General features: G+C 46.8%; 1 protein-coding gene across 13 annotated transcripts in view; it reads right to left on the minus strand.

The window, feature by feature from the left end:
* The window catches only part of CLEC16A (C-type lectin domain containing 16A), a 1,523,862-nt gene that overhangs the window by 1,169,813 nt on the left and 328,393 nt on the right, over positions 1-25,656 (minus strand). For all 13 annotated transcript variants that reach the window (XM_077448876.1, XM_077448874.1, XM_077448875.1 and 10 more), the window contains one exon: positions 12,513-12,566. In XM_077448876.1, the coding sequence (XP_077305002.1) occupies positions 12,513-12,566 (54 nt within the window). The remainder of the gene's footprint in view (positions 1-12,512; positions 12,567-25,656) is intronic.

Here is a 25,656-nt window from a genome sequence, read left to right on the forward strand (position 1 = left end):
ACATAAATGTGTCATCAGGGGGATCCTTATTAAGCTAGGTCACGATGCAAAGCAGCGACGGGCTAAAACTCTGACAGACCTCCTGATGAACCTCCAACCACTGGAACAGAGGCACAAAACAAGCTCTGATCCTACACTAGAGGCGGAGCTGCTCCAGACAAGAGAAGCAATTAGAAGTCACTCTTTATACCAAGCCAAACGCGTCCTACTCAAGGCGCGACAATCATTCTATGAATATGGGGACAAGTGTGGTCGTTTATTGGCCAAAGCACTTAGGGCGAACCGAGCACAATCGTACATTCCTGCACTATCCACTTCGACGGGATCCAAGATACATGCCTCCCCGGACCTGGCAGCGACTTCCCGAGAGTTCTATTCGAAGCTTTACAATTTAGATCAGTCCCGGGCAGCTACCGCTCCGGTCACTACCATCTCCAATATCCAGCAATATCTTAGAGAGACTAATCTACCTACGCGCTCGGCGACTGACCAAGAATTGTTGTCCCAACCTATCCGCATAGAAGAACTGACTGCAGCCATAGCGGACACACAGCCGGGTAAGGCCCCGGGACCAGATGGCTTTACGCTTGCCTATTACAAAACCTTTCAGACACAGTTGGCCCCCCAATTTGCTAAAGCCTTTAATGCTATCCTGGAGGGGCACCCCATTCCTCCAGATATGCTGAGAGCATCTATCTCTGATTCCCAAACTTGGGAAGGACCCGTTATGTGCAAGTTACAGGCCCATCTCTCTCCTGAACTGTAACGTTAAGCTCTTCACGAAAATCATAGCTTCCAGGCTCAGCGGCTTTATGCAACACCTGGTGGCTCTTGACCAAGTGGGCTTTATTCAAACCAGAGAGGCGAGAGACAACACTGTCAGGACACTTGAAGTCGTAGAGCAGGCGAAGAGCTCGGGCACCCCACTTCTACTCCTGTCTGCTGATGCGGAAAAAGCTTTCGACAGGGTGGATTGGGGGTTTCTCCAAGAGACATTACGGTCCTTCGGTATGCCCGAATCGATAATGGCTTGGATAGCCGCTATATACTCTAGTCCCACTGCCACGGTCCGGGTTAACGGGATAGACTCGGAGCCTTTTGTGATCTCCAACGGGACCAGGCAGGGGTGCCCACTTTCCCCCCTTCCTTTCGTCCTCTCCCTGGAACCCTTTCTTAGACACATACAGGACAACCCTAATGTAAGCGGGGTTCAGTCGGGTCACTATCACAAAGTGGCTGCATATGCGGACGACCTCCTATTCTTTATCACAAAACCTATAAAGTCTCTGCCCTCACTGCTACAGGAATTAAAAAGATACGGCACCTTATCCAAGTTTAAAGTCAATCTTCAGAAGTCGGAGGCTCGGAATGTATCTATATCAGACCGCACCTTGGCAGGTCTACGACCGTTTTTCCCATTTAAGTGGGCCACCCGGTCTATACAGTATTTGGGCACCAGAATACCGGCAAACTCCAAGGACGTTTTTTCCCTGAATTTCCAGCCACTTTTGGCGACGCTAACAGCGGACCTTAAAAGATGGGACCCTCTAGCTCTATCGTGGTTCGTACGCTGTAACGTGCTAAAGATGAACGCAATGCCACGACTTCTATACCTCTTACAGGCATTACCTATTAAAATACCCCAGTCATTCTTTTGTGTGGTTCGCTCAATTTTTACCAAGTTCCTTTGGCGCGGCAAACATCCGCGGATTGGTAGGACACTGTTATTACGACCAAAACTGAGGGGCGGTATTGGATTCCCGGACCCTGCCTTATACTACACAGCGACGCACATGACGCGCGTGGTTGACTGGTGTCGACATGGGGAACTGAAGCTTTGGGTCGAGTTGGAACGGGAAATGGCACGGGCCCCTCTGGCTGGCCTGCCCTGGGCGGGGGGGCAGTTGGAGTCGTGTGTGACTACTCACCCGTTAATTGGCCCCTCGCTGGCTGAGATGGAGCGTTTTTTTTGCCTATCCAATCTGACTAATTTTCCTTCTCCTATGACCCCTATTGTGGGGCACCCTGGATTTCCTCCTGGCCTGTATGATCGGGCCTTTGCCGGGCAAGCCCCGAAGGGGCTTCGGAGAGCAGCTCTGTTTATGGGACCAATGGGCTGGATTCCCATGGGTGCCATAGTGCGAGAACAAGTTCCAGTGGCACTGAATAGCTGGAGAGCTCGACAGCTGGCCCACTTCCTCGGATCTCTACCTAATTATTCGCTCTTCTCTAGACAACTCCATCCTTTCGAGGACCTATGCCTAGAAGGCGGCCCAATTTGCGGGTCCCTCTCTAGATCCTACAAAATCCTGACGGAAGCACATTCCTCCACGGATCCTCCCTTCCTGGCTAAATGGGAAAGGGACCTACAAACTAAATTCTCTGAAAAGCAGAAGGACAATACTTTTTTTCGCCCATAAATCGTCGCTTTGTAGCAAATACCAGGAGATATCATATAAGCTGATCACACGCTGGTATTGCACACCGGTGGAGTTAGCCAAAATTTTCCCCGGTCAATCTGACCGCTGTTGGCGCTGTGCGCAACAGGCTGGCAACATTCTTCAAATTTTTTTGGGACTGCCCTCAACTACAAACCTTCTGGCAACCGGTCCTGAGACTTATCCACAGGTTTACGGACATTTCCCTAGACAACGATCCCGCAGCAGTTCTTCTTAATCTAACTCCCATGTCGAGCAAGCGTTATCATAAGTCTTTACTTAAAGATCTCCTCAATGCAGCCAGGGCCTGCATTCCCAGTCAGTGGAAGCAACAATCTGCTCCAACGGTGACCCAGTGGTTCGCAAGGGTGAACAACATTGAACGTATGGAGGACCTGACTGCCACAATGAGGGACAAAACGGAGGAGCATGGGAACAGATGGTTCTATTGGACCCAGTTTCGTTTTTCTGCGGAATACCTTAACGGGTCCTAGCAAGCTCGTGATGAATATTGGAGATTGCTGCCCCAGAGTTTGTCCAGCTTTGCGCTAGCGGGCCGGGGGGGTTTCTTGCTCCCTGAGAGGGGATCCGGCCCTACCCACACTACCCCCTTTCCTCTTCCTATCCTTTCTTGCCATTTTAGCCCCCGCTTTGCTCTCTCCCCCTTTCCTGCTTTTCAACCCTACTTTTTCTTTCTTAACTTGATAAACGAAAAATACGGTATGTCCCGACCCCAGTTGACTGTTGCACGATACTCTTCCCCTATCTACAGTTGTCCAGGTCTTTCGAGGGTTACAGAGCTGAAATCTATGACTTTTGAGCAAATGGGGATCCTCAGGAGATGGTGCCTTAATCCCATTTCCAATAGCCCACACAACTGTCTAGGTATCCTTCCCCTCGATTTTCTTACTGTTGGCTCTGTTTCTTACTGTTGGATCTGTTTCCACACACTACGATTGTCGAAAAAAAAAAAAAAAAAAGAAAGCAACCACCCTAAATTGTCTAACAAACACTTCCCCACGGTATATCTGTCTAATGCCCCAAAAAAAAAAAAAAAAGGAGTCGCAATCCTCATCAAGCAATCAGTTGCATATAAGTATATATCCCATCAACAAGACAAAGAAGGGAGGTATTTAATTCTCAACTGCGAAATCAACAATATGGCCTACACCATAGTTAACGCATATGCTCCCAATGCTCGACAAGTGCATTTTCTTAACAAGCTCTGGGGGAAAATACAAAAAACAGCTAAGGGACATGTCATTTTATGTGGTGATCTAAACGCAGTTCCAGATAAATCATTAAACGTGTCCAGCCCCTCCCCGAGGCTATCCTGCAGGCCTGAGATTGCGAAATTCATGAGCGCAGCTGGCCTATATGATGTGTGGAGGTGCCAGCACTCCACTGAACGTGACTTTTCTTTTTTCTCACAGGTACACATGTCCTATTCTAGGATTGATGTGTTTCTAGTTGATAAGTTTTTATTACAGCGTATCTCTAGGTCAGAGATCGGTACCATTTCATGGACTGATCATGCACCGGTGTCGATCGCGGTTGGGGATGGCACCTTCTCTACCAGGGCGAACCGGTGGAGGCATGATCCCCAGTTGTTTAAAAACCCGGAGGTTATAAATGAGGTTACAGCCGCATTGCAAGAATTTTTTACAATGATGTTGAGGATGTGGACCCGTTCATTTTATGGAATGCACACAAAGCATTTATTAGAGGTCTTCTGATTAAGATTAGCGCGGGGGTGAAAAGGAGGAGGTGGTGGTAGCGCCTGGATAGCCTTTTGAAGGATATAAATAATTTAGAAATAGTGAATAAAGCAACACCCTCTTTCTCAATTAGTAATAGTCTAGCAAAAGCCCGCAATGACCTACGTACTCTACTAGCGGTCCAACACGCCAGGAACATTCATAAACTCAAAGCTAACCATTACACACATGGCAATAAAGCAGGGAAGCTTTTAGCCATGCAGCTTAAGGACAAAGTACTCAAGCAAAGAATACCATACATAATTAATCCACAAAACGGCTCCAGACTCACTAACCCTAAAGAAATAGCAGATGCATTCGGCTGGTATTACAGCAGCCTATATAACTTGAAGGAAGATGCTTCTTCTGTACAGCCCACACCTGATGCCATAGAACATTTTCTCCAGGTACTTAACCTCCCGAAGTTGCAACCACTGCACTTAGAGGAGTTGAATGCCCCATTTTCGTTAGCTGAAATACAAAAGACCATAGAGGCCCTCCCTAAAAATAAATCGCCCGGTCCAGACGGATACTCCTCGGAGTACTATGGGACATTTTCCAGTATTCTGACCACCTATATGCAGAGGGTGTTCCATGCAGCTGCCTCCTCAGCCTCCGATCCCGCCCGAGATGTTATCGGCCACTATAGTAACACTGCCTAAACCGGGGAAGGATCCAGACAAAGATATGGGCCTGAAGTTCTGTACTCTGTTAAATGTGGACCTGAAGATATATGCCAAGATTTTGGCCAATAGGTTAACTAAGGTTCTACCTCAACTGGTACAGCCTGATCAGGTGGGGTTCATTGCGGGGAGACAGGCCCCGGATGCCACCAGGAGGGTGCTGAACGTGATTCACTCGGCGCCCGGTGGGGGGGGGGGCCAGCGGTCCTCCTGTCGCTGGACGCCGAGAAAGCCTTCGACAGGGTTCATTGGGGGTACCTCTCTGCGGTTCTGTCGAGGTTTGGCTTTTCGGGCCCGGTCCTCTCCGCCATCTCTGCTCTGTATTCCAAAGTGTCAGCGCGTGTTTTTACAGAGGGCCTTTTCTCTGAGCAGTTTTATATTACCAATGGAACAAGACAGGGGTGTCCCTTGTCACCCCTGATCTTTGCCCTTTTAATGGAGCCGTTGGCAGAGAGGATAAGGACTCACCCGAATATTAGGGGTATTAGCTCTGGATCCACTAAGCACTCTATCACTCTATATGCAGATGATGTGATCTTGTCTCTTGTGGATCCGGAGGGATCCCTGAAAACGGTGTATGAGGTGTTGGAAAATTTCAATGAGATTTCTTATTACAAAATTAATGCAACTAAGTCCAGCATACTGGGTATAAATGTTCCATCGGATATGCGGAACCGAATTCAAAACTCCCTACCTTATGCCTGAGCATCTGAATCCATTCAATACTTGGGCATAAGGTTGACCAGCTCCCTATCTCAACTTTACAAATACAACTTTGAATCAGTCCCATTGAGCTTCGAGGGTGAGCTGTCCAGATTTAAAAAGTTTTTTCTTTCCTGGTCTGGCAGGTTGCCCGCGTATAAAATGTTTCTACTACCAAAGCTTTTGTATCTCTTCAGGGCACTTCCTGTCGCATTGCCAGCTTCTTTTTATAGAACATTACAACGCCAACTGGGCAGATACTTATGGGAAGGGAAGCCAGCCAGATGCAGCTTTAGAGTTCTAATCAAACAGACAGGTGGGAGGAATGGGGGTTCCAGAGCTGAAAGATTATCATATGGCAGCCATAATAGATCTGGTTCTATACACCTGAACAGAAACGGTGGCACATTTGTGAATTAGAACAGACACAACAGAAGGATCTCTCGGGGCTTCTATACGCCACGGTGATAGGGGACCCCAGACGATATAAACACCACCCTACTATAAACGCGACACTGCAGGCCTGGGCTTACCTACGCAAACACCAGCACGACAATACCGACCTTAAACATCTCCCTATCCCCCTCTCGGCCCTGTCCTTCCTTACTCCTGACTTACAAGTGACACACTGGGCAGACTATGGACTCTGTTTTCTTCACCAACTATTAACGCAGGGTGACATACAGTCATTTGAAAACTTGAGGGCCACTCAGGACATTCCTAAGACAGAATTTCTGACGTATGCCAGATTGACGAGCATGATCCCTGACGATCGTACACAGTACTTAAGCCTCCCGGAATGTATTTGGGAGCTATGGCAGCCAGCCTCGGCACAAAAGAAAGGTATTACGGCCATATACAATCTCTTTCACGGTAAATTGCATTTTGAGAGGTACAAACAGCTGACTAAGTGGGAAGAGGATTTAAATGTCACTATATCCCCAGACCAATGGGTCAGAGCAATTAAGAGCAGTTACAATTCCACTCGTTGTTCCAATTTTAGAGAAGGCGCACATAAGCTACGATTTAGGTGGTACAGGACGCCTTACATAATAGCGAAATACGCAGGAGAGGAGATGAACGTGTGCTGGAGAGGATGTGGCCAGGTGGGAAACTTGGCACACATGTTTTTGGTTCTGTGTATCTTTACGAAGTTTCTGGGGGGAAATAGGTAAGGTAATAGCTAAGTTCACAGGAATCTTAAACCCCCTCAGAGTGGAACAAGCTCTTCTAGGCGTGGAGTTGGATATATATCCCACCACAGAGCGCACATTAGTGACACATATTTTATTCGCAGCTCGGCTGAGTATTACACGAAAATGGAAATCTACTGCTTCCCCTTTGGTGTCAGAAGTAATGGCTTTAGTTGACCACTCGTTTGAATATGAAAGAACGGTAGCATATCAGGAAAATAGAATACAATCCTTTCTTCGGAAATGGGCCTTATGGGACAAATATAGAAGACGTCCTTAGATATACTTGCTAGAACAGTTATGACTTGTTTGAATTGCTGCAAATCTCTCATTCCAACGTCGATGTCTATACGATTATTAAAATACTCAATCATTACTGTATAACATTTGTATAGGAAAGGGAATTACATGTACGTTCAGTTACTTTACTTTCATGATACTGCACAGGATATGTATTCCTCTGTTTAACTGACCATGTGCATGTATCTGTTGATTGTTAATCTGTGAAACTTTCAATAAAAAGATTGTTAAAAAAAATAAAATAAATAGGTTTAGTCATGAAAGGGTTAAACTGCAATATATTACACTTTTAGTTTTAGGCTTAATACCACTAGTGCCCCACCCCTCCCCCTTTTTCCAATGCTAGTCACCATTCAAAGACCTGCATACTTTCTCTTTCTGTTTCAATATGTTTGAGAATTTGAATAAACAGTAATAAACAAGAGATTACAATCTACTCCTTGTGAGCCCTCACAGGGGCCACTAATCATGAATACAAAACCAAAGGGCAAACCATCACAGTATACTTCTAATAAACTCGAGATAAGGAAGGGAAATGAGCAGGGGATGAAATCGAGACTGGTTCAGTACCAAACTACTCGTTCCCTTGTTGCACCCCGTCCATGGGTGGCAGCAGTTTTTATTAGCAATGGGAGAGATTACTAAGGAGAGTAAAGAGAGATAGGGAACAGAAGAAGGAAGGGTAAAGAGAATAAAGGGGGAGGAAAGGAGGGGGGGGAAGCTCGGGCGTGGATGCCCCTCCAGGAGAATTTAGACCAAACCCAGGCATGCCGCTTGGAGCGCGGGGAACTCATAGGAGATCCACGGCTCCCAGATTTTTAGAAATTTAGCATGAGAATCATGGACAATACTGGACATACATTCCTGAAGTAACATAGCAGTCATGCGTGTCTTAACCCCTTGAAAATCTACCCGTTGTGACTTCCAGGCTTGGGCAATGGCCCGCTTGGCCGCTATAAATAGATAGGTAGCCAGCTTCTGTTGAGGGCCTCGCAAGCCAGGAACCAGGCAATGTAGGAGAGCTAGCTTAGCGTCCCTTCGGATCGTTAGATGAAAGAGTGTCTGCAGTAAGCCAAAAACCCTAGACCAGAACCCCACCAACCTTGGGCAAGCCCACCATGTGTGCATAACATCACCTCGCTGTCCACAGTTGCGGAAGCATCTGTCAGTACTCCCAGGGAATGCCCGAGCTGTGCGGGCAGGTACCCAATACCATTGGAACATTACTTTATATGCGGCCTCTAGGGTATTTGTGTTGAACGAGCATTTGGCGACCGTGTTCCAGGCCCTGTTCCAGTCCTCTGGGTCTACTGGGGCCTGAAGGTCCTTTTCCCATTGAGTCATATAAGAGAGGGGTGCTGATGGCGGGCAACCATTCAGGGAGGCATAAATGGCCGAAATCAGGCCTGGGGACCCTGGAGCATGATCGCATGCATGTTCAAAAAACATTTTTTGGAAGGGATAGGTGGGCATGCGGCGCAATGTTATAATCCAGTTCTTTAATTGGATAAAGTGATTAATGCTCTGTGACCGGCGCCCCTTGCATTTCCCTGATACTCCCAGGAGGGGAATGAATGGGAAGAAAGAAAATTTTGGACTTGTGGGTAGCCATGCGAAGACCACCAGGAGAATGCTTGGGGCTCCACCAGATTGGGTGGGAAAAGAGGGTTATGGGTGATGGGGAGTAGGGGTAGGAAGGGGGACATCAGATTGTTAGCAGAGCGAACTGAGTCCCACACCTGCAGACCATTTAGCAGCATGGGGCTCAGGGAGGGAGGGCGCAGATTCCTGGGGAGCCAGAGGAGTGCCTGAAGTGAACATGGGTCACAACCAGGCACCTCCAGGAGAACCCCCAGAGGAACATCCGTGGTTGCATGAAGCATGGTCAATGGGGAGATCTGGGCCGCTATGTAGTATTTAGCGATATTGGGGACCCCCAAGCCTCCCCGGAGCCTATGGGTATAAAGGGTCACTCTAGGTACCCTGGGGCGTTTGTGCGCCCATATAAATTGGAGGATCCCATTCTGCAGGAGTCGGAGGAAAAAAGCGGGTACCCGGACAGGCAAAGTGCGAAAATAATAAAGGACTTTGGGAAGGATCGTCATCTTCGCCGCTGAGATCCTCCCTACCCAGGAGAGTGAGGGAAATTGCCAGGCTTGCATAAGGGTGGACACCATGCGTAACAGGGGATAATAATTGGCCGAGAAAAGGGAAGAGTAAGCTGGCGTCAATTTGACACCTAAATAGTCAATCGAGTGAGATGCCCAACGGTAAGGAAAATGGTCCTGAAGTCGCTGTACCAGTTCCAGAGGGAGGTTAACATTCAGCGCTGTGGTTTTGGAGGGATTAATTTGAAGACCTGAGAAGGCTGAAAATCGGTCTAATACAAGTTGCAGGTTGGGCAGGGAGATGAGCGGGTTTGATATAGTCAAAAGGGCGTCGTCCGCAAATAGGTTCACTTTGTATTAAGTGCCCGCGTAAGGGATTTCCGACATATCACTATTGGCCCTGATCGCTGCCGCCAGCGGCTCCAATGCCAGGATAAACAGTGCCGGGGACAGGGGGCAGCCCTGTCTAGTTCCCTGGAGTGTCGGGAAAGGGTCAGAAAGGAAGCCCGCATATTTTACCGACGCCGACGGTGCGGAATAGAGGGCCTGGATCCATCGCAGGAAATGCGGACCAAATCCCCATTTGGTTAGAACAAAATAAAGGTAATCCCAGGAGAGCGAATCAAACGCTTTATAAATATCTAGGGAGAGCAAGAGTCCTGGTATTTTACGCTGATTAAGTATATGGAGGAGATGGACCACCTTGCGGACACTGTCCCCCGCCTGGCGACCAGGCACAAAGCCCACCTGATCCCTGTGAATGAGGGCCTGAAGATATCTGTTGACTCACGTACTTAGGACTTTTCCCAGTACCTTCAGGTCAACATTCAACAGGGAGATGGGACGAAAGGACTGTGGGTCCGGGGCTTCCTCAGGTGACTTAGGGATCAGAGATATGGGCTTTCAGCGAGTCCGACGAGAGTCTCGCACCGTCCCGCCAAGCATTGAAATAAGACGTGAGATGGGGCGTGAGCAGGGGTGCCGTCCGGACCCGGAGCCTTGGAAGGCTTAAGGGACTTTAGGGCTTGGGCGACCTCCATTTCAGTTATAAGAGCATTCAAATTATCTCGTGCCGACGGAGACAATATAGGAAGGTCAATCGATTGGAAGAATCTCTCAGCCTTGTCTCGGTCGAAGGTTGCCGGTCTATTATATAGGGATGAGAGGCAGGAGGCAAAGCCTGCCACTACTTTAGATGGATTTGACGTAAATCCCCCTCCTGTCACCTGTAGTCGAACCAGCCTGCCTGGACGCCCCACCGAATTAAGTTTCCTAGACAACATAGGACCAGGTTTGTTCGAGCAACTATAAAATTTATACTTGGACCAGCGCAGGGCCTTCTCCGCCTGAGCAGAGGCGAGCAAGTCCAACTCAGTGGCCAATTTATCACGTGTCCGCCTATGGGTTACCGTAGGATGCGCCTTCCATGTCGCATCCGCCGCCTCTAACAAGGAGGTCAATTCCCGTATCCGCTGCTCCCTGGCCCGCTTTGTACGGGAAGCGATCTGGATCAAATGTCCCCTGACCGTCGCCTTGTGGGCTTCCCACAAGGCAACTGGAGAATCGACTGAGCCTACATTTTCCGCAAAATAAGTTTGGATATGAGTTTCTATCTGGGAGGATGTAGCTTTCGTACTCAGGAGAGATTAGTTAATCCGCCAGAGGTAGGCCGCTAAGGAAATTCCGAAGATCAGGGGATCATGATCTGGCCATGGAGAGGTGGCAAAAGCGATCTTATGTACCAATGGCAGGGAGCTAAGTTGCAGAAACACGTGGTCTATCCTACAAAAACTCTGGTGGGGGTTAGAAAAAAAGGTAAATTCCTGAGACAATGGATGTTGCTCGGGCCACACGCCCGCCATGCCATATGATTGGAAAAGATCATGCAATATTTGTTCCTGAGAGGCATCACGTGACGGAGGCACTTCCCTGAGACTATGCCTGTCCAAAGAGCATACTTTATCTTTCAACCGCCTCTTCTCAAGGAAGATTACCTTTAATATTTGTAGGCATTTCTAATAACGGAGGTTCTTCAGCCAGCTGATTAGCTTTGATGCCCTTCTCTGGACTCTCTCCAGTTCAAACACATCTGTCCTGAGGACTGGTGATCAAAACTAAACCATATTCTCAAGATGTGGCTGAATCAGTTTTGTTAAAGGAGAAGTTAACCTTTTGTAACACGTTACACCTTGAATATGGGTGTAACTTGTAACGTGTTACATATGCACAGCCCTCGTTCTCCCCCGATCCCCCATTCTGATAGCTAGTGGTAGCTAGTTCTGCTCCGGCCACATCATCCATTCCTAGTGTTCTGTGAATGGGAAAACTACAAAGTCAGACAGCCTTTGTGGCTGTCGGCTTGTAGTAATAAGGTGAACTACCACAAAGCTATTGATCGCCGTGATAGTTAATTGAGCTTCCTCTCTCAAGTGTAACTACTTGCTGGTATCAGAGGTACAGGCAATTTATATAAATATATATATACATATATACATACACACACATACATACTGTAATGGCATTCCAGTCTTAGTGCGTAGGGTCCAATATTGAGTTGGCCCACTCTTTGCCGCTATAACAGCTTCAACTCTTCTGGGAAGGCTGTCCTCACAGTCTCCACACCAATTCATATCAAAGGTTTTCTATCAAGGTTGAGGTCAGGGCTTTGTGCAGGCAAGTCAAGTTCCTCCACCCCAAACTCGCTCATCCACACCATATTGCCAAAAGTATTGGGCCACCCCCCCCCCCCCAAATAATTTGGTGGAGGGGGGATTATGGTGTAGGGTTGTTTTTCAGGGGTTGGGCTTGGCCCCTTAGTTCCAGTGAAGGGAGTTCTTAAGGCATCAGCATACCAAGAGATTTTAGACAATTTCATGCTCCCTACTTTGTGACAAGAGTTTGGGGATAGCCCTTTCCTGTGCCAACATGACTGTGCACCATTGAACCCTACAGACCAAGAATGCGATGCTATTAAAGTTTATGCGCGTGTACCAAATCTTTTGGACATATAGTGTCTATATATAATTGAATGCATATAGATTTATCAGGAGCTACATACACTTTCCTCTGTGCGGTGGATTTCTCTCTCGCATGAAAGGGCTTGCACAAAATTTGTAGGAATCATACATGTTTTACAATAGTGCATATACAAAAATAACACTACAGAAAGAAAATATGTCCAGCACTTGGAAACGGTACAGACAAGAATTATAACAATTGTAAAGTAATATGTGAGCTATACCAACCCAACTGTGTATACAATCAGATGTCATCTTCTTGTCCTCTAGACTTTCAAATTTTTTTCAATCAACTTTATTTAGATTAAGCTTACCTGTGATAAGAGGTACAGAGCAACTTGAGGACTTATTCTTGGACGTTCTGTTGCCTAAAGTGAAAAAAATAAGGGCATTCAATTAAACTAGAACTACTGAGAAATATATTGCACCACAGCACAGAATGTAAAGGTACTCGTGCAGTAGAATGTGCAAAAAATGCCATGAAAAACATTGTACTAGTGGAGCAGCTACAAAATCTTTGCCTGAGGCCCTCTCCTCCTTATTGCACCTTAATAGACAGGACTTTATCCCTATGCATCCAAAATGGGCAATTGCATTGAAAACAGATTGGGGCTGATTTACTAAAACCGAAGAACGCAAAATCTGGTGCAGTTCTGCATACAAATCAATCAGCTTCAGGTTTTATTGTCAAATCTTAATTGAACATGCTTAAAGCGGAGTTCCAACTACAATCAACACTCAATTGCAACACTCATATGTTCTGTTTAATTTGTCCCTCGACGTCTAGTTTCATCTGTTACAAGAATTTTGATAATGCAGTGGTGGCCATTTTCATTTTGCTTGTGGGCATGTGAAGCCCACAAGCATCATGTTCCGGGATACGGTGCTGCTGAGTGACCAGCATGCACCGCTCATTCTCTCCCCGATCTCGTGCATGCACATTGAGTCATTCTCACAGCGCTGTCAACTACTAGGTTGCCATCACAACAGGCGATGACGTCGGAAGTGCCTGCCCTGTTGTGATGGCAACGAAGCCCTCGGCACTGCCCACTGACTTCTGGGAAATGACACACATCTCCCAGGAGCAGTAGCCAGCGAAGGCGCCAAGGGAAGTGACGTAAGCAGTGTAGGTGAGGAAGGAGGAAGATTTCAAGGGACCACATAGCAACAGGCATTAAGAGGTGAGTGAGTAAAAAATAATTTCATGCACAGGAATGCCTTTTTTTGTTTTTGGGTGGAACTCAACTTTAAATTAGAAGCCGATTGGCTACCATGCACACCTGCACCAGATTTGGCATGCTCCAGTTTTATTAATGCAGATTCCCAGCGGTTTCTATGTTTATTAGAAGTCAGCATCTACAAAAAGTGTAGCTGCTGGTTTTTTAACAAACACACTCTCAGCTGTCCCACGGTCCAGCAATGCAGCCACCTGAAGATTGCAGGGAGGGAGGGGGAAAGGAGAACTTCTGCTTGAGTCACCTAGGTGGCTCGAGTGGAAGCGGAAGTAGGAGATGGGTACCTGTCAAAACTAGAGACCAACATATAAAGCAGTATTTACCCATTACTACTTTTTCATCAATATCTTTTTTCTCTGCTTATTTCTGCAAATAAGCAGAGTAAAACAAACACCTGCAGCAAATACTGCACGTTAGCTACAAGATAATTCACAGCAGCTAGGACAACATAGAAAGTATACTTAAGGATACTACAAGAAGGTATGCAGGTTAGGAAGAAGGGTGAGTTAATAGACCATTTTGTTTTTATTTCTCCATTTTAGTTGTCATACATTCAGTGAAATAAACAATTTCATGAATTTATGGACCATTTTATTTATGCTTAAAAGAATATGCTACCACAAAAGTTCCTGTTGTTCCATGTACTTGTGTTAAAAGTTATTGTGTTCTCTTTGCATTGCTTCCTTTGCGTGAAATCTCTGGTTATCCTGCCAGTTTTCCTGCTTCAAACTGACCATGCTAAGCATGAGAGCACATCCATCCCAGCATGGTCAGTTTTATGGCTGTGCTGGGAGAACAGTGTGCCTGTCCTTTAATGGCCAAGTTGTGTGCCAACACGATCCCTTAAAGCTCGATTCTCACACTAGTGCAGGTCGTGTTTGCGCGAGTACGGCAGCCCATTCATTACATGGTCGCATATATACACACTGCCTTGAAAAAGTGTCCATATCCTGTGAAATTTTCCACATTTTGTCATGTCGTTTATTGGGATTTTATATGATAGACCAATACAAAGTGGCACATAATTGTAAAGTTGAAAGAAAATGAAAAATGGTTTTCAATTTTTTTTTTTTTTTACAAAGACATATCTGAAAGTGTGAAAATTAAAAAGATTGAGCACAGCGCGCTTATGTGGTACAGGAAGCAAAAAGAATATGAAAAATAAATATCTATATCTTTATATATAGGTTGCAGCCCCCCAACCAAGAAATCCCCGCAAGGGTTTTTCAAAATAGTTAGCAATCTCAAGAAAATGTGGGATATCCGGCGCTACCTAATATTGAGGACCACCCTTATTTCCACCAGACCAAGTGTCACCTCAAAACAGTAGATTGTTAATATACATAAACCTTTCTGTATTAGAGAGTAATCAAGCAATCGCATTAAAAATCCAGTAAAATGTGAAAGAAGGCCTACAGAAATCCATATAAAGTGCTATAGTGCAAAGATAAGTGCCACATATGATACTTAATGCGAGTTACGCTAAATCCACACAATTCGAGGGTGTGGCTTGGCGCATGGAGGAGACGGCAGCTTGAGACCTCAGCTCCCGCTCCACATCATGAAACGGCGCACAGCACAGCCATCCATCACCTCGCAGCCTTTCCACATGAGCAGGAGAGGGACCGGAGACACCCCCCAAGCCTCGGGGAACCACAAATCCAGGGAAATCGGCAGTTATTTCGCCACAAAAGGTCCCGCAGGCCGGACCATGCCGGCTTCCAAGATGCCGGCGACCCGTGCGGCGGCAGCACAAGCAGCCCTCACTGCCTCAAAGGTACTCGCACAACAACCTGCACCCTCCCCTCCCTCACCGCAATCCCCCGGACCAGGGAACTGGATCCCCCACAGCCTGCCATGTCCTGGGAGCCCTCCGCCCCAACCATATACTCAGCCTGGGACATGGGATATGGAGAGCTACATTAAGGCCCTCCCCACTAAAGGGGACATTGAGGCCTACATCAGCAGGCTTGAGCGCTCCTACAAGCGTGAAATCACTGACCTACGCCATGATATAGGACAGCGCTTTGATGATATTGAAGCTACTGTGGAGGAGTCAGTGACCAGAATCATTGAACATGATCACATCCTCCAAGAACATACAAATCAGATCCAACAATTGTTTTATGGTCTCGACGACCAGGAGAACAGAAGTTGTCGCAATAATATTCGCATCCGTGGGGTACCCGAATCTGTTGAAAACAAGGACCTTGTTAAAGCAGCCACTACAATGTTTAATCAGCTACTGAACAAACCTAAGGAAGAGCACCTGGAAATTGGTAGAATTCACAGGTCCCTGCGCCCCCGCAACCCCAACCCTGCTTACCCCAGAGACATTATATGCTGCATTCACTTCTTTCATATCAAGTCTGAAATCATGCAGGCCGCCCGGAATCAGGAATCCATCTTGTTTAATGGCTCTCCCATCATGCTTTTGACGGATCTCTCCCGGCAGACTCTACTTATGCGGAAAGCCCTGAAGCCGCTTACGGATGCACTCCACTCCAAGCAAATTAAATACAGATGGGGCTTCCCTTTCCACTTGTTTGCATCCCATGAGGATAAATCGGCCACATTTCGCACCCTGGGAGATTTACCTAACTTCCTGGGTGTATTTGAACTACCGCAGATTAGGATTCCAGACTGGCCATTGGAGGCGGCTACTCCCGGGTTCCCTAAAGCACCTAGATGGGAAAAGCAATCCAGGAAGAAGAGATCCAGATCCCGCACTTCTAAGTCTCCACCGGGATGATTTCTTTGTCCCCCTTTTTTTGTGGGGGTCCTCCCCCCTTGTGTTTTTTTTTTCCTTTACACTTGTTGTTTTGAAGGCCTGACCCTCCATTTTACAGTGACCTCCTTTCCTCTTCTGGGAGACCATTGGTCTGGCCAATAAACACTGACGACACGCTCCGGCCTGAGAAGTTTTGCTTTTTCTACAGGACTGCCTGCTAGCTCTAACTATTTTTACCAACCCTTTGTAAAGCTACACTCAACATAGGCCCCTCTGCGGGCCACTTAAGCCACGGTTGGGTACCTGCTTTGAACAAAGACATGGGCTGTACTTTAGTCACTTTGTTACTGAATTTGCACTGTTAACTGCTGATTTAAGCGCTCTAAATGCACTGTGCTGTGCGCTTTAGACAAGCACTTTTTCTTTATTGTTTGTTTTGTCATGTTGGGGCAGAGCCCCTGAGAATTGCCTTTCCACGTTCCCCACGTTAGGGCGTGCAGAGTCTTTATTGTGATAGAAAGGTTTGATTGGACTTTATAAGTACCAGTGAAGGACATAATTATAATCTTTATTACAAAAATTTCTTTAACCACTTAAGGACCGCCGCATGCCAATGTACTTCATCAGAATGGCATGTACAGTCGCAAGCACGTACATGCGGCGGTCCGTTTCGCTTCAGGAGCGATGAGGGGATGGCCGTTGGTTTCTGGCCACCCCCTCTCCTGACGTATTTGAAGCTTCCTCCCGCTGTGTATAGTAAACACAGGCAGGGAGGAAGTGATGTCATTCTCCTCGGGGCGGTCTTTTTTTTTGAAAATCGTTTTTATTAGGTTTTCTGATTTCCATGTGATACAAAGAAACAATAAAAGGAAAAAGGGAAATAAACCATTATAAATGACAGTGATCTGTGGTTGTTATTACATATCGATAACTGATACCAATCGAAGTAAATAAAAAAAAAAAAAAAAAAATCAATCAAAAGAGATCAATCAAAAGAAAAGGAAAAACAAAGAGAGAAAAATAAAAGGAATAATCAGAACAACGTAGTTCAAGGAGATCACCAAATATTATAGAACATTATAGAAATTCGCTTACAAGTAACAACACATTTTCCATCTACTGGCTTTTCTCATGAATCCACAAGTATGAACTCGAACAGTCACATTTAAGGATCAACCTGGAATTCTAGTCGATCAGCATCCCTTATATTACTCGGACCTCTGTGTGGCTCCCTCCGCACCCCAAATTGGGATCACGCTGTGACGGAGAGGCCACACAGAGTAGAGTACCCTGCTGCTAATAAAAGTAGTGATTATTTCTTATACCACTCTGTCCAACATTTCCACTGTAAATCAAATTTTTTGCCACAAGATTTCCTGAGAGCTAGTAATCGTTCATAATGATAATTTAGATTTATTTGAACTAGAACTTCTGATGGATTTGGGGATAGTACACTTTTCCAATGTCGGGCTATAACCAACTTGGCCGTGATAAGGAAGTGTGTCACTACTATACGGAACTCGGGTGGGTAATTATCAATACCTATATGGAGAATTGCTAGAGCCGGGTTTGGGGACTGCAGCACCCCTGTAATTTCTGCAAGTATATTGAATAATTTCCTCCAATAACTAGAAACGTTTTTGCAGTGCCAAAATATATGTAGTATGGTGCCCACATTGCCGCAGTCTCTCCAACATAGAGACGAGTGAGTGGAGAACATTCTGGATAATTGGTGGGGGGTTCTATACCATTTATGTAAGATCTTCTGTGTGAGTTCCCAATGGCTAACACAACGTGAGGCTTTATAGTTATATCTGAGGGCAGAACTCCATTGGCTAATGTCGTAGCTTTGATGTAAGTCGTTCTCCCAAGTAAGCATAGAGGGAGATTTCATTAGGAGTTGTTTGTGTTGTAGAGTGTTATATAGAAGGGAGATACCTCTGTCTCTGGAGTTGTGAGAAACATAATATTGCCATATAAGTGTTTGAATTTCAATGGTTGGTGGTGGGGATCTTGATAAGAATGATGATACCTGGTTATATAGAAATTTGCCGGTTTGGGGCAGTTTGAAGTCGATTCTCAAGGATTCGAATGATTTTAGTGTTCCCTGGTTGTATAGCTCATCTACCCATGCTATTCCGGAATTTTCCCACGTGGCGATGTTGCTGTACGGAAGTAGTATAGTTAAAGTTTGAATCGGGAGTCTAATATTAGTGGAAGGCTTCCCCATCAATTGCTGTTGACAGAGATGTCTCCAGGCTGCTATGGTCGCTACGATAGGAGGGAAGAGATATGTCAAGGGTCTGAGTTTCCAAGTGTCTGCTAGGAGAAGGAGACTAATAGGGTGGGTGTTTGTAATAGACGCCTCAATGTCTACCCATAGTTGTTCAGGGTTGGGGAGGAACCAAAGTTTCGCCTGTGCTAATATAGCCGCCCAGTAGTAATCTTTAATGTCAGGGAGGCCCATGCCTCCTGCTTTCCTATGCTTTATAAGTTTGTTAATTGGGCATCTGGCTCTCTTGCCTTGCCAGATGTACTGCTTAAGAAGTTTTGTTAATTCATGGAAATGTGAGGCTTTATATGGTATTGGAAGAGTTCTAAATACGTACAGAATTTTTGGCAGAATTAACATTTTATATGATGCTATTCTGCCTGCCCACGACAATTCAGTGCGTGAAATTTTGGAAAGGGTGTTTTTAACGTCTTGTAGGAGAGATTTCATATTGACATCTGCTAACTGGGGTAGATTTTCTGTTAATAGGATGCCAAGGTAGGGGATCTGCGTATTAGTCCATATATAAGGGTACGTTTTTTTCAGGTGGGAGCTCGTGTGAGGGTTTAGACCTAGATCTAGTATAAGGGATTTGGTCAAATTTACCTTGTAAAAGGATATCTGTCCAAATGTTTCTAAGATAGCATGTGTAAACGGGAGGGATACTACCGGATTCGATAAAAACAAGATGATATCATCTGCGAATAAGTTCACTATGTGTTCTTTTCGTTTGGTTTTTAGTCCTGAAATTTGTGGGTGGGTTCGAATGGCCTCCGCCAGGGGTTCTATCATCAGATTAAAAATTAGCGGTGATAAAGGGCACCCCTGACGGGTGCCATTCGATATATTGAAGGATTTGGACAAGAGCCCCATGGTAAAGACTTGGGCAGAGGGATTGGAGTAGAGCGCTAAAATGGCCGACAGGGCTTTGTTTTGAAAGCCAAATTTTCGTAGAGTCGCTTCCATATATTCCCACTGGACCCTATCGAACGCCTTCTCTGCATCTATTGAGAGAAGCAGAGAAGGCGTTCCCCGAGCTCCAGCTTGGTGGATGATATTCAATAGACGTCGTGTAGCGTCTGAGGCTTGCCTCCCCTTCATGAATCCGGTTTGGTCCGGACCCACCAAGGTAGGCATATCATAAATTCTGTTTGCTATCACTTTCGCATATAACTTAACGTCTCCGTTGAGAAGAGAAATAGGGCGGAAGTTAGCTGGGGTATCTGAGGGTTTCCCTGGTTTGGGTAATGTAATGACATAGGCCTTTAGCATTTCAATAGGGAAAGATCCGGTTTTCCTAGCTATATTGAATATGGATATTAAGTGTGGGGATAGTATGGTACTGAAATGTTTATAGTAGGCATTGGAGAGTCCATCTGGGCCTGGGGACTTTCCCAGAGGCAGTGATCGAATTGCTTTCTCCACTTCCGTTGGGGTGAATGGGGTTTCCAACTCCTGGAGTTGTGTTTGTGATAATGAAGGTAGACGGATTTTGGCTAAGAAGGAATCTATACTCTCTTTTGTAGGTGTATTCGTGTTTGGGTCCAGGTGTAAGTTATAAAGGGAAGCATAATAATCTGCAAATGCATCCGCAATTGCCTGAGGGTGTTCTATTTTTGCCGAGGTTGTGGGGTGGAGCAGGTATGGGAGCGAGGTTTTGGAGCGTTTATCCTTTAACCGGTTGGCCAGAAGCTTTCCCGCTCTATTGTGGTTCCCATAGTAATTTATTTTGAGTCTTTTCACAGCTTGTTCGTGTTGAGCACAGTACCATTCCCTTATTTTGTATCTCACATGAAATAGTTTATCGGCTAGGTCCGGGGAAGGGTTAGATTGGTTTGTTTGTTCTAAAGAGCGTAGTTCTTTTAATAGATCGTTTAGTGTAGTAGATCGAGATTTAAGAATTTTGGAATTGAGTTTTATCAGAACTCCCCTTATATAAGCCTTATGGGCGTTCCAGTTGGTGAAGGGACTAGTACACTCAGGGTCATTAAATCTAAAGTACTCTTCCAAATGTTGGGAGATTTCTATTTGGAGTTTTGGGTCTTGCAATATCGACTCATTATTCCTCCAAATACGAGACGGAACTTGGGATCTGGTCCCTGCAATGGAAATCAACACAGGGGCATGGTCTGACCAGGTGATATCTAGAATAGAAGATTTTGTGACCTTGTGGAGCAGCTCCCCATCTGTAATAAACATATCTAATCTGGAGTAGGAATTAAATCTTGGTGAATAGTATGTGTACGATCTCTCCTTTGCGTTTAGGCAGCGCCAGGCATCGTACAATCCTTCCTGTAGTAGGAGTTCACGGAATTTGGGAAAATGGTTCCTGACTCCAGATGAGGTATCTAAGTCTTTATCGAGGATCATATTAAAATCCCCACAGATCAGTAAACTTCCAACTCGCATCAACTCCATTCGTTTAACGACTTTCTTAAGGAACCTCAGTTGGTGCGAGTTGGGAGCATATATGCAAGCTAGAGTAATAGGGATCTTATTGACATTACAAACCAATATAATGAACCTGCCATTGGGATCGATAAAGGAATCTTTAAGGTCAAAGTTCACCGAATCTCTCACGGCTATCATGACTCCCCTTTTCTTTGCCGCTATGGAGGAGCGGAAGATGGATGGAAAGTTCTGGTGTGTGCAAAGCGGCGTGGACAATTTGTGAAAGTGGGTTTCTTGCACTGCCAGAATGTCAGCTTTCTGCTTGATTGCTTCAGTCCAGAGGGATCGTCTTTTAGCAGGATGGTTAAGTCCGCGCGCGTTAAGCGTTAGAATGTTAATATTCATGGGTTCAAGTCAAAGAGCGATATATAATCTCGTGGTTATATAAGTGGTTTACGGTCCAGGACATAACGTGTTTTGTAGAGGTGTAGTATCTTGGGCCCAAATTGCGAGGTAAAACCATAACAATTAATGTGCTGCCTCTGTTTAGAGAAGTCTCGTATTTACGCAGGTTGTGTCCATGAGGATCGGAGTATAGCAGGTAGGGATACAATGAACCATGGTTAAGTAGGATTCGTGGGGATATCAGAATGCTGTTCAGGTCCTTATGCCAGTACCATGACATGTGTAAGCGCCAAAAAGAACGTGAAAAGAACACAATCGGAACAATGAAGAAAAGAAAAAAAGAAAAAAAAATGAAAACAGGAAACTGGGGTAAGAAACAAGACCCATACGGGTCAGGCAATATGAATGCCCAGAGTGGGGGTTCACGGTACGATAACATGTACCAGGAATGCTCAGGGAACTTATTTGGAAGCTATGGAGAGGATGACCATGCTGTAAGAACTCAAGTGTGAAGAGCTCTGGATCTACGATGTGGTTTTACTTGCCAATCGGGATGCAGTTTGGTCGGCAGTCTGGTGGACGACTGAGATGGGTCCGGATGAAGGTCTGGCGGTAGGATCTGCCAGGTTCTCAAGAGATGCAGCCCTTCCTCTAGTGATTGGATAAGATGGGTGGAACCGTTGAATGTCACTTTGGCGGGGTACTTCCATTTATATAGGATCTTGTGGTTCCGCATGGCTTTGGTAACTGTCGCCAAGTTACCGCGAAGTTGTAAGGTGTGTTGTGAGAGGTCTGGTAAAATCTGGAGATTGGAGGCCGCCTCCGGAATGTTTTCACCTTTTCTAAGCGTCTCCAGGATTTTTTCTTTGGTATGAAAGAAGTGCAGTCGGAGTAAGACATCCCGGGGTATTTCCTGGGGTAAAAACGACGGTTTGGGGACCCTGTGGATCCGGTCAATCGTCAGATCTAGTGGAGACAGTGATGGGACCATTGCTTGGAAGAGGTCCTGGGCGTAGGATGGTAGTTGTTGTGTTAGGATTGTTTCCGGGACCCCCTCGGATCTTTCGATTGTTTCTACGGGACCGGTCCTCAAGGTCTGCCATTTTTAGTTGCATTTTGACGATAGTTTCTTGTTGCATTGCGTGCGAGTCCACCAACGCATTAAAAGATGAGGTGACGTCACTCATTCTGGTTTCCACTTGGTGCACTCTTCCCCCCAAGTCATTAATCTCAGCTCTGCATTGATGTAAGCAGGCTGCCATGTCGGATTGTAAGGATGACCTCAGTAGCATTAACAGTTCTTTAAGTGTGGTGTCAGAGATAGGCTGACCTGTAGTCGGGAACTGTGCGAACGGATCCACGTGCGGTTGTATTGTCGTACCTCCGCCAGTCGAATCGGTCGTTTCCAAATCCGTTCGGTTAGACGCTCGTGCAGGGTCAAGTCTAGGCTTAGACTTGACAGGGCTTCGTGACGATGGGGAAACGTTCGGAGAGTCCGAATCAGAGGATTAAGTACCTGTTTCCGCGTCCATCTCCACCGAGTGTTCCGCTCCAGGCTTTGTCTTAGTTGACGATAGATGGTGAGAGCGTCGCTCTGCGTGTCGGCCTCCTCCGCCATCTTTCTGTGGCCCGCGGCCTACCGCCGGAAAGAAATCCGGTAATTTCATGGTGCTGGCCGGGTGTTGTGTTCTCCTCCGCATGTTCGCTGGATCGGCGGGGGTCTCCCACGTCGCTGGTGTGCGATGTGCCGGCCGTGTGATGCAATTAGCGGGCTTGAGGGCTAAACTTCCCTGAGCATTGAGCGGAGCTCTTTCAACAAGTGGCCATCACGTTGCGCGGTCGCCACGCCCCCCTTCGGGGCGGTCTTTTTGACCGGACTACGAGGAGAACACTGAAAGTAAGTGCACCAAACACTACACTAACATGTAGGCACACATAGGCACAACCCCCCCCCCGATCCACCCCTGCCCCCCCTCCCCCTCCCAGTCAGCGTCACTGATTGCAGTGATCACTTATTTACTTATTTTACTTATTTCAGTGTCAGTTGTGACAGTAAAAGGTGTCAGGGCAGTTAGTGTTAGGTCCAGGATAGCCCCCTACCACCCCCCAATAAAGGTTTAACCCCCTGATTGCCCCTAGAGTTAACCCTTTCACCCCCTTTTGCCAGTGTCACTAAGCGATCGTTTTTCTAATCGCTGCATTAGTGTCACTGATGCCGCTAAGTAGCTAGTTATTTTTTTAGGTTCACCGCCAGGTTTTTATAGCGCTAGGTACCCCGATATACTACCCAATAATGGTTTTAACCCCCTGATTGCCCCTAGTTAACCCTTTCACCAGCGATCACAGTATAAGTGTCACTGGTTAGCCAGTTATTTAGGTTCCCCGTCAGGTTTTTATATAGCGCCAGGGACCCCCATATACTACCTAATAAAAATTTGAACCCCATGATTACCCCTAGTTAACCCTTTCACCAGTGATCACCGTATAAGTGTTACGGGTGAGTCTGGTTAGTTTGCTTTTTATAGCATCAGGGCACCCACCATTTATTACCCAATAAAGGTTTAACACCCTGATCACCCGGCGGGTGATATCAATTAGGTTTTAGGGTCAGGGTCTGCATCGCCCCAGGCAGCGCTAGGTTAGTGCCAGTACCGCTAACACCCACGCGCAAAGCATAAACCTCCCGTAGTGGTATAGAATCTGAACAGATCAATATCTGATCAGATCTATACTAGCGTCCCCAGCAGTTTAGGGTTCCAAAAAAAAAACGCATTGTTAGCAGGATCAGCCCAGATATCTGCTAGCACCTGCGTTTTGCCCCTCCGCCCAGCCCACCCAAGTGCAGTATCGATCCATCACTGTCACTTACAAAACACTAAACACATAACTGCAGCGATCGCAGAGTCAGGCCTGATCCCTGCGATCGCTAACAGGTTTTTTTGGTAGAGTTTTATATTTAAATCCGGAAGGCAGTGCTTGGTTTTCGGGGTCCCGTACGGGGCTAGGCTCCCAAAAAGTCCCCCACATGTGGTATCTCCATACTCGGGAGAAGCAGCAGAATTTATTTCGGGGGGGAATAATACTTATGCCCATAGCATGTGTGAGCAATATATCATTTAGTGGCAAAAAAAAAAAAAATTGTAATGGGGGGCGTGGCCGGACGTTGGGCTGAGTGGACGCTCTGGCTGGGAGCTCCGGCCTTCCGGAGGCCTAAGTTGTCGTTTTTCGGGTCCCTCTGCCCTTGCCTGGTCCTCAGTGCAGATCCCGGGGTCCCTCAGTATCTGGGGGCCTCTGGGCACCGGAGACGCGGATCGCGCACCCGCTGCGGCTGCTACTACGTGAGTCTGCGGCTTCGGCCTAGTTGGAGCACACGGCGGCCATCTTGGTACACCCCGCGGAACGGACGCCGCTGCCTCCTGCCATCCCGGGCCCTCCCGTGGCTGTTCTTCGGCCTGCCAGGGGTCCGCTGAGGGCCGGGTACGCGGCGATCTCCTGGAGCTGGGCCGCCTGAAGTGGATTCCACGGCTCCGGCCTGTTTGAGGGAAACGGCGGCCATCTTGGCCCACCCGGCAGCAACACCTCCGCTATTCTCTGGATCCACCGGCTCCCCTACACCTGCATCTCCTTTCCGGATTCTTCTACAGCTGGGCACCCCTTCCCACGCGGTCAGTGGAGCCGCGGATTCTGCTCCCAAGCCTACTACGTCGGTCAGCCAGGACATAGGTAGGAAGCAGCCATCTTGCTACACCCTGACACGAGTTATCAGCCTTGTCGCTTTCCCTTCCCTGGACCACCCCGATTATACAGCACCAGACACTGGCCTGTCTCAGGGTATCCTGCAGGCACCTTACCTGTACCAGTGAAGATAGGTGCTTATTCCCCATAACCGCATACATCGGCCATCTTGCTCCACCCGGCGACAGGCCTTTAGGACCCTTCCTAACTCCTCTGGGTTTGGATCGCCCCACGCAACATCGACACCACAACCGGTCAGCTACTTCCGAGCTTCTTATGGGAAAGATTGGTTTCCAGAAAGAAATTTACCGTGGATTCATCCCGCCACCACCTAATAAAACCATGGAGCGCTTCCTGTATAAGTCACAATCCCCGACCCTGAATGCTGTGTCGTGTTCACCAGTCCCTACCGACTCCCTCCCCACAGCCGAAAAATCACCTCAGACGGACCTCAGGTCCCACCCAACACAACTCCTCGATACATCAGCTATGGTAACAGTAGCTGTGTTGGACCTTAAGCTTCAATCACTGCTCCAGGACCTGACCCATAACATAGCTAGAGAGGTGGGTAAAATAGCACACGAACTCCGTGGGGAAATAGATTAACTTGGAGAACGTACAGACACCCTGGAGAACAAATTTGACGAAGTTGACCCAATATGTACACGCTCTGGAGGAAGACAATGCCG

Source organism: Lithobates pipiens, unplaced genomic scaffold (assembly GCF_037356315.1).
Source record: "Lithobates pipiens isolate NorthernLeopardFrog02 unplaced genomic scaffold, aLitPip1_a1.2 Scaffold_22, whole genome shotgun sequence".
Lineage (NCBI taxonomy): Eukaryota > Metazoa > Chordata > Amphibia > Anura > Ranidae > Lithobates > Lithobates pipiens.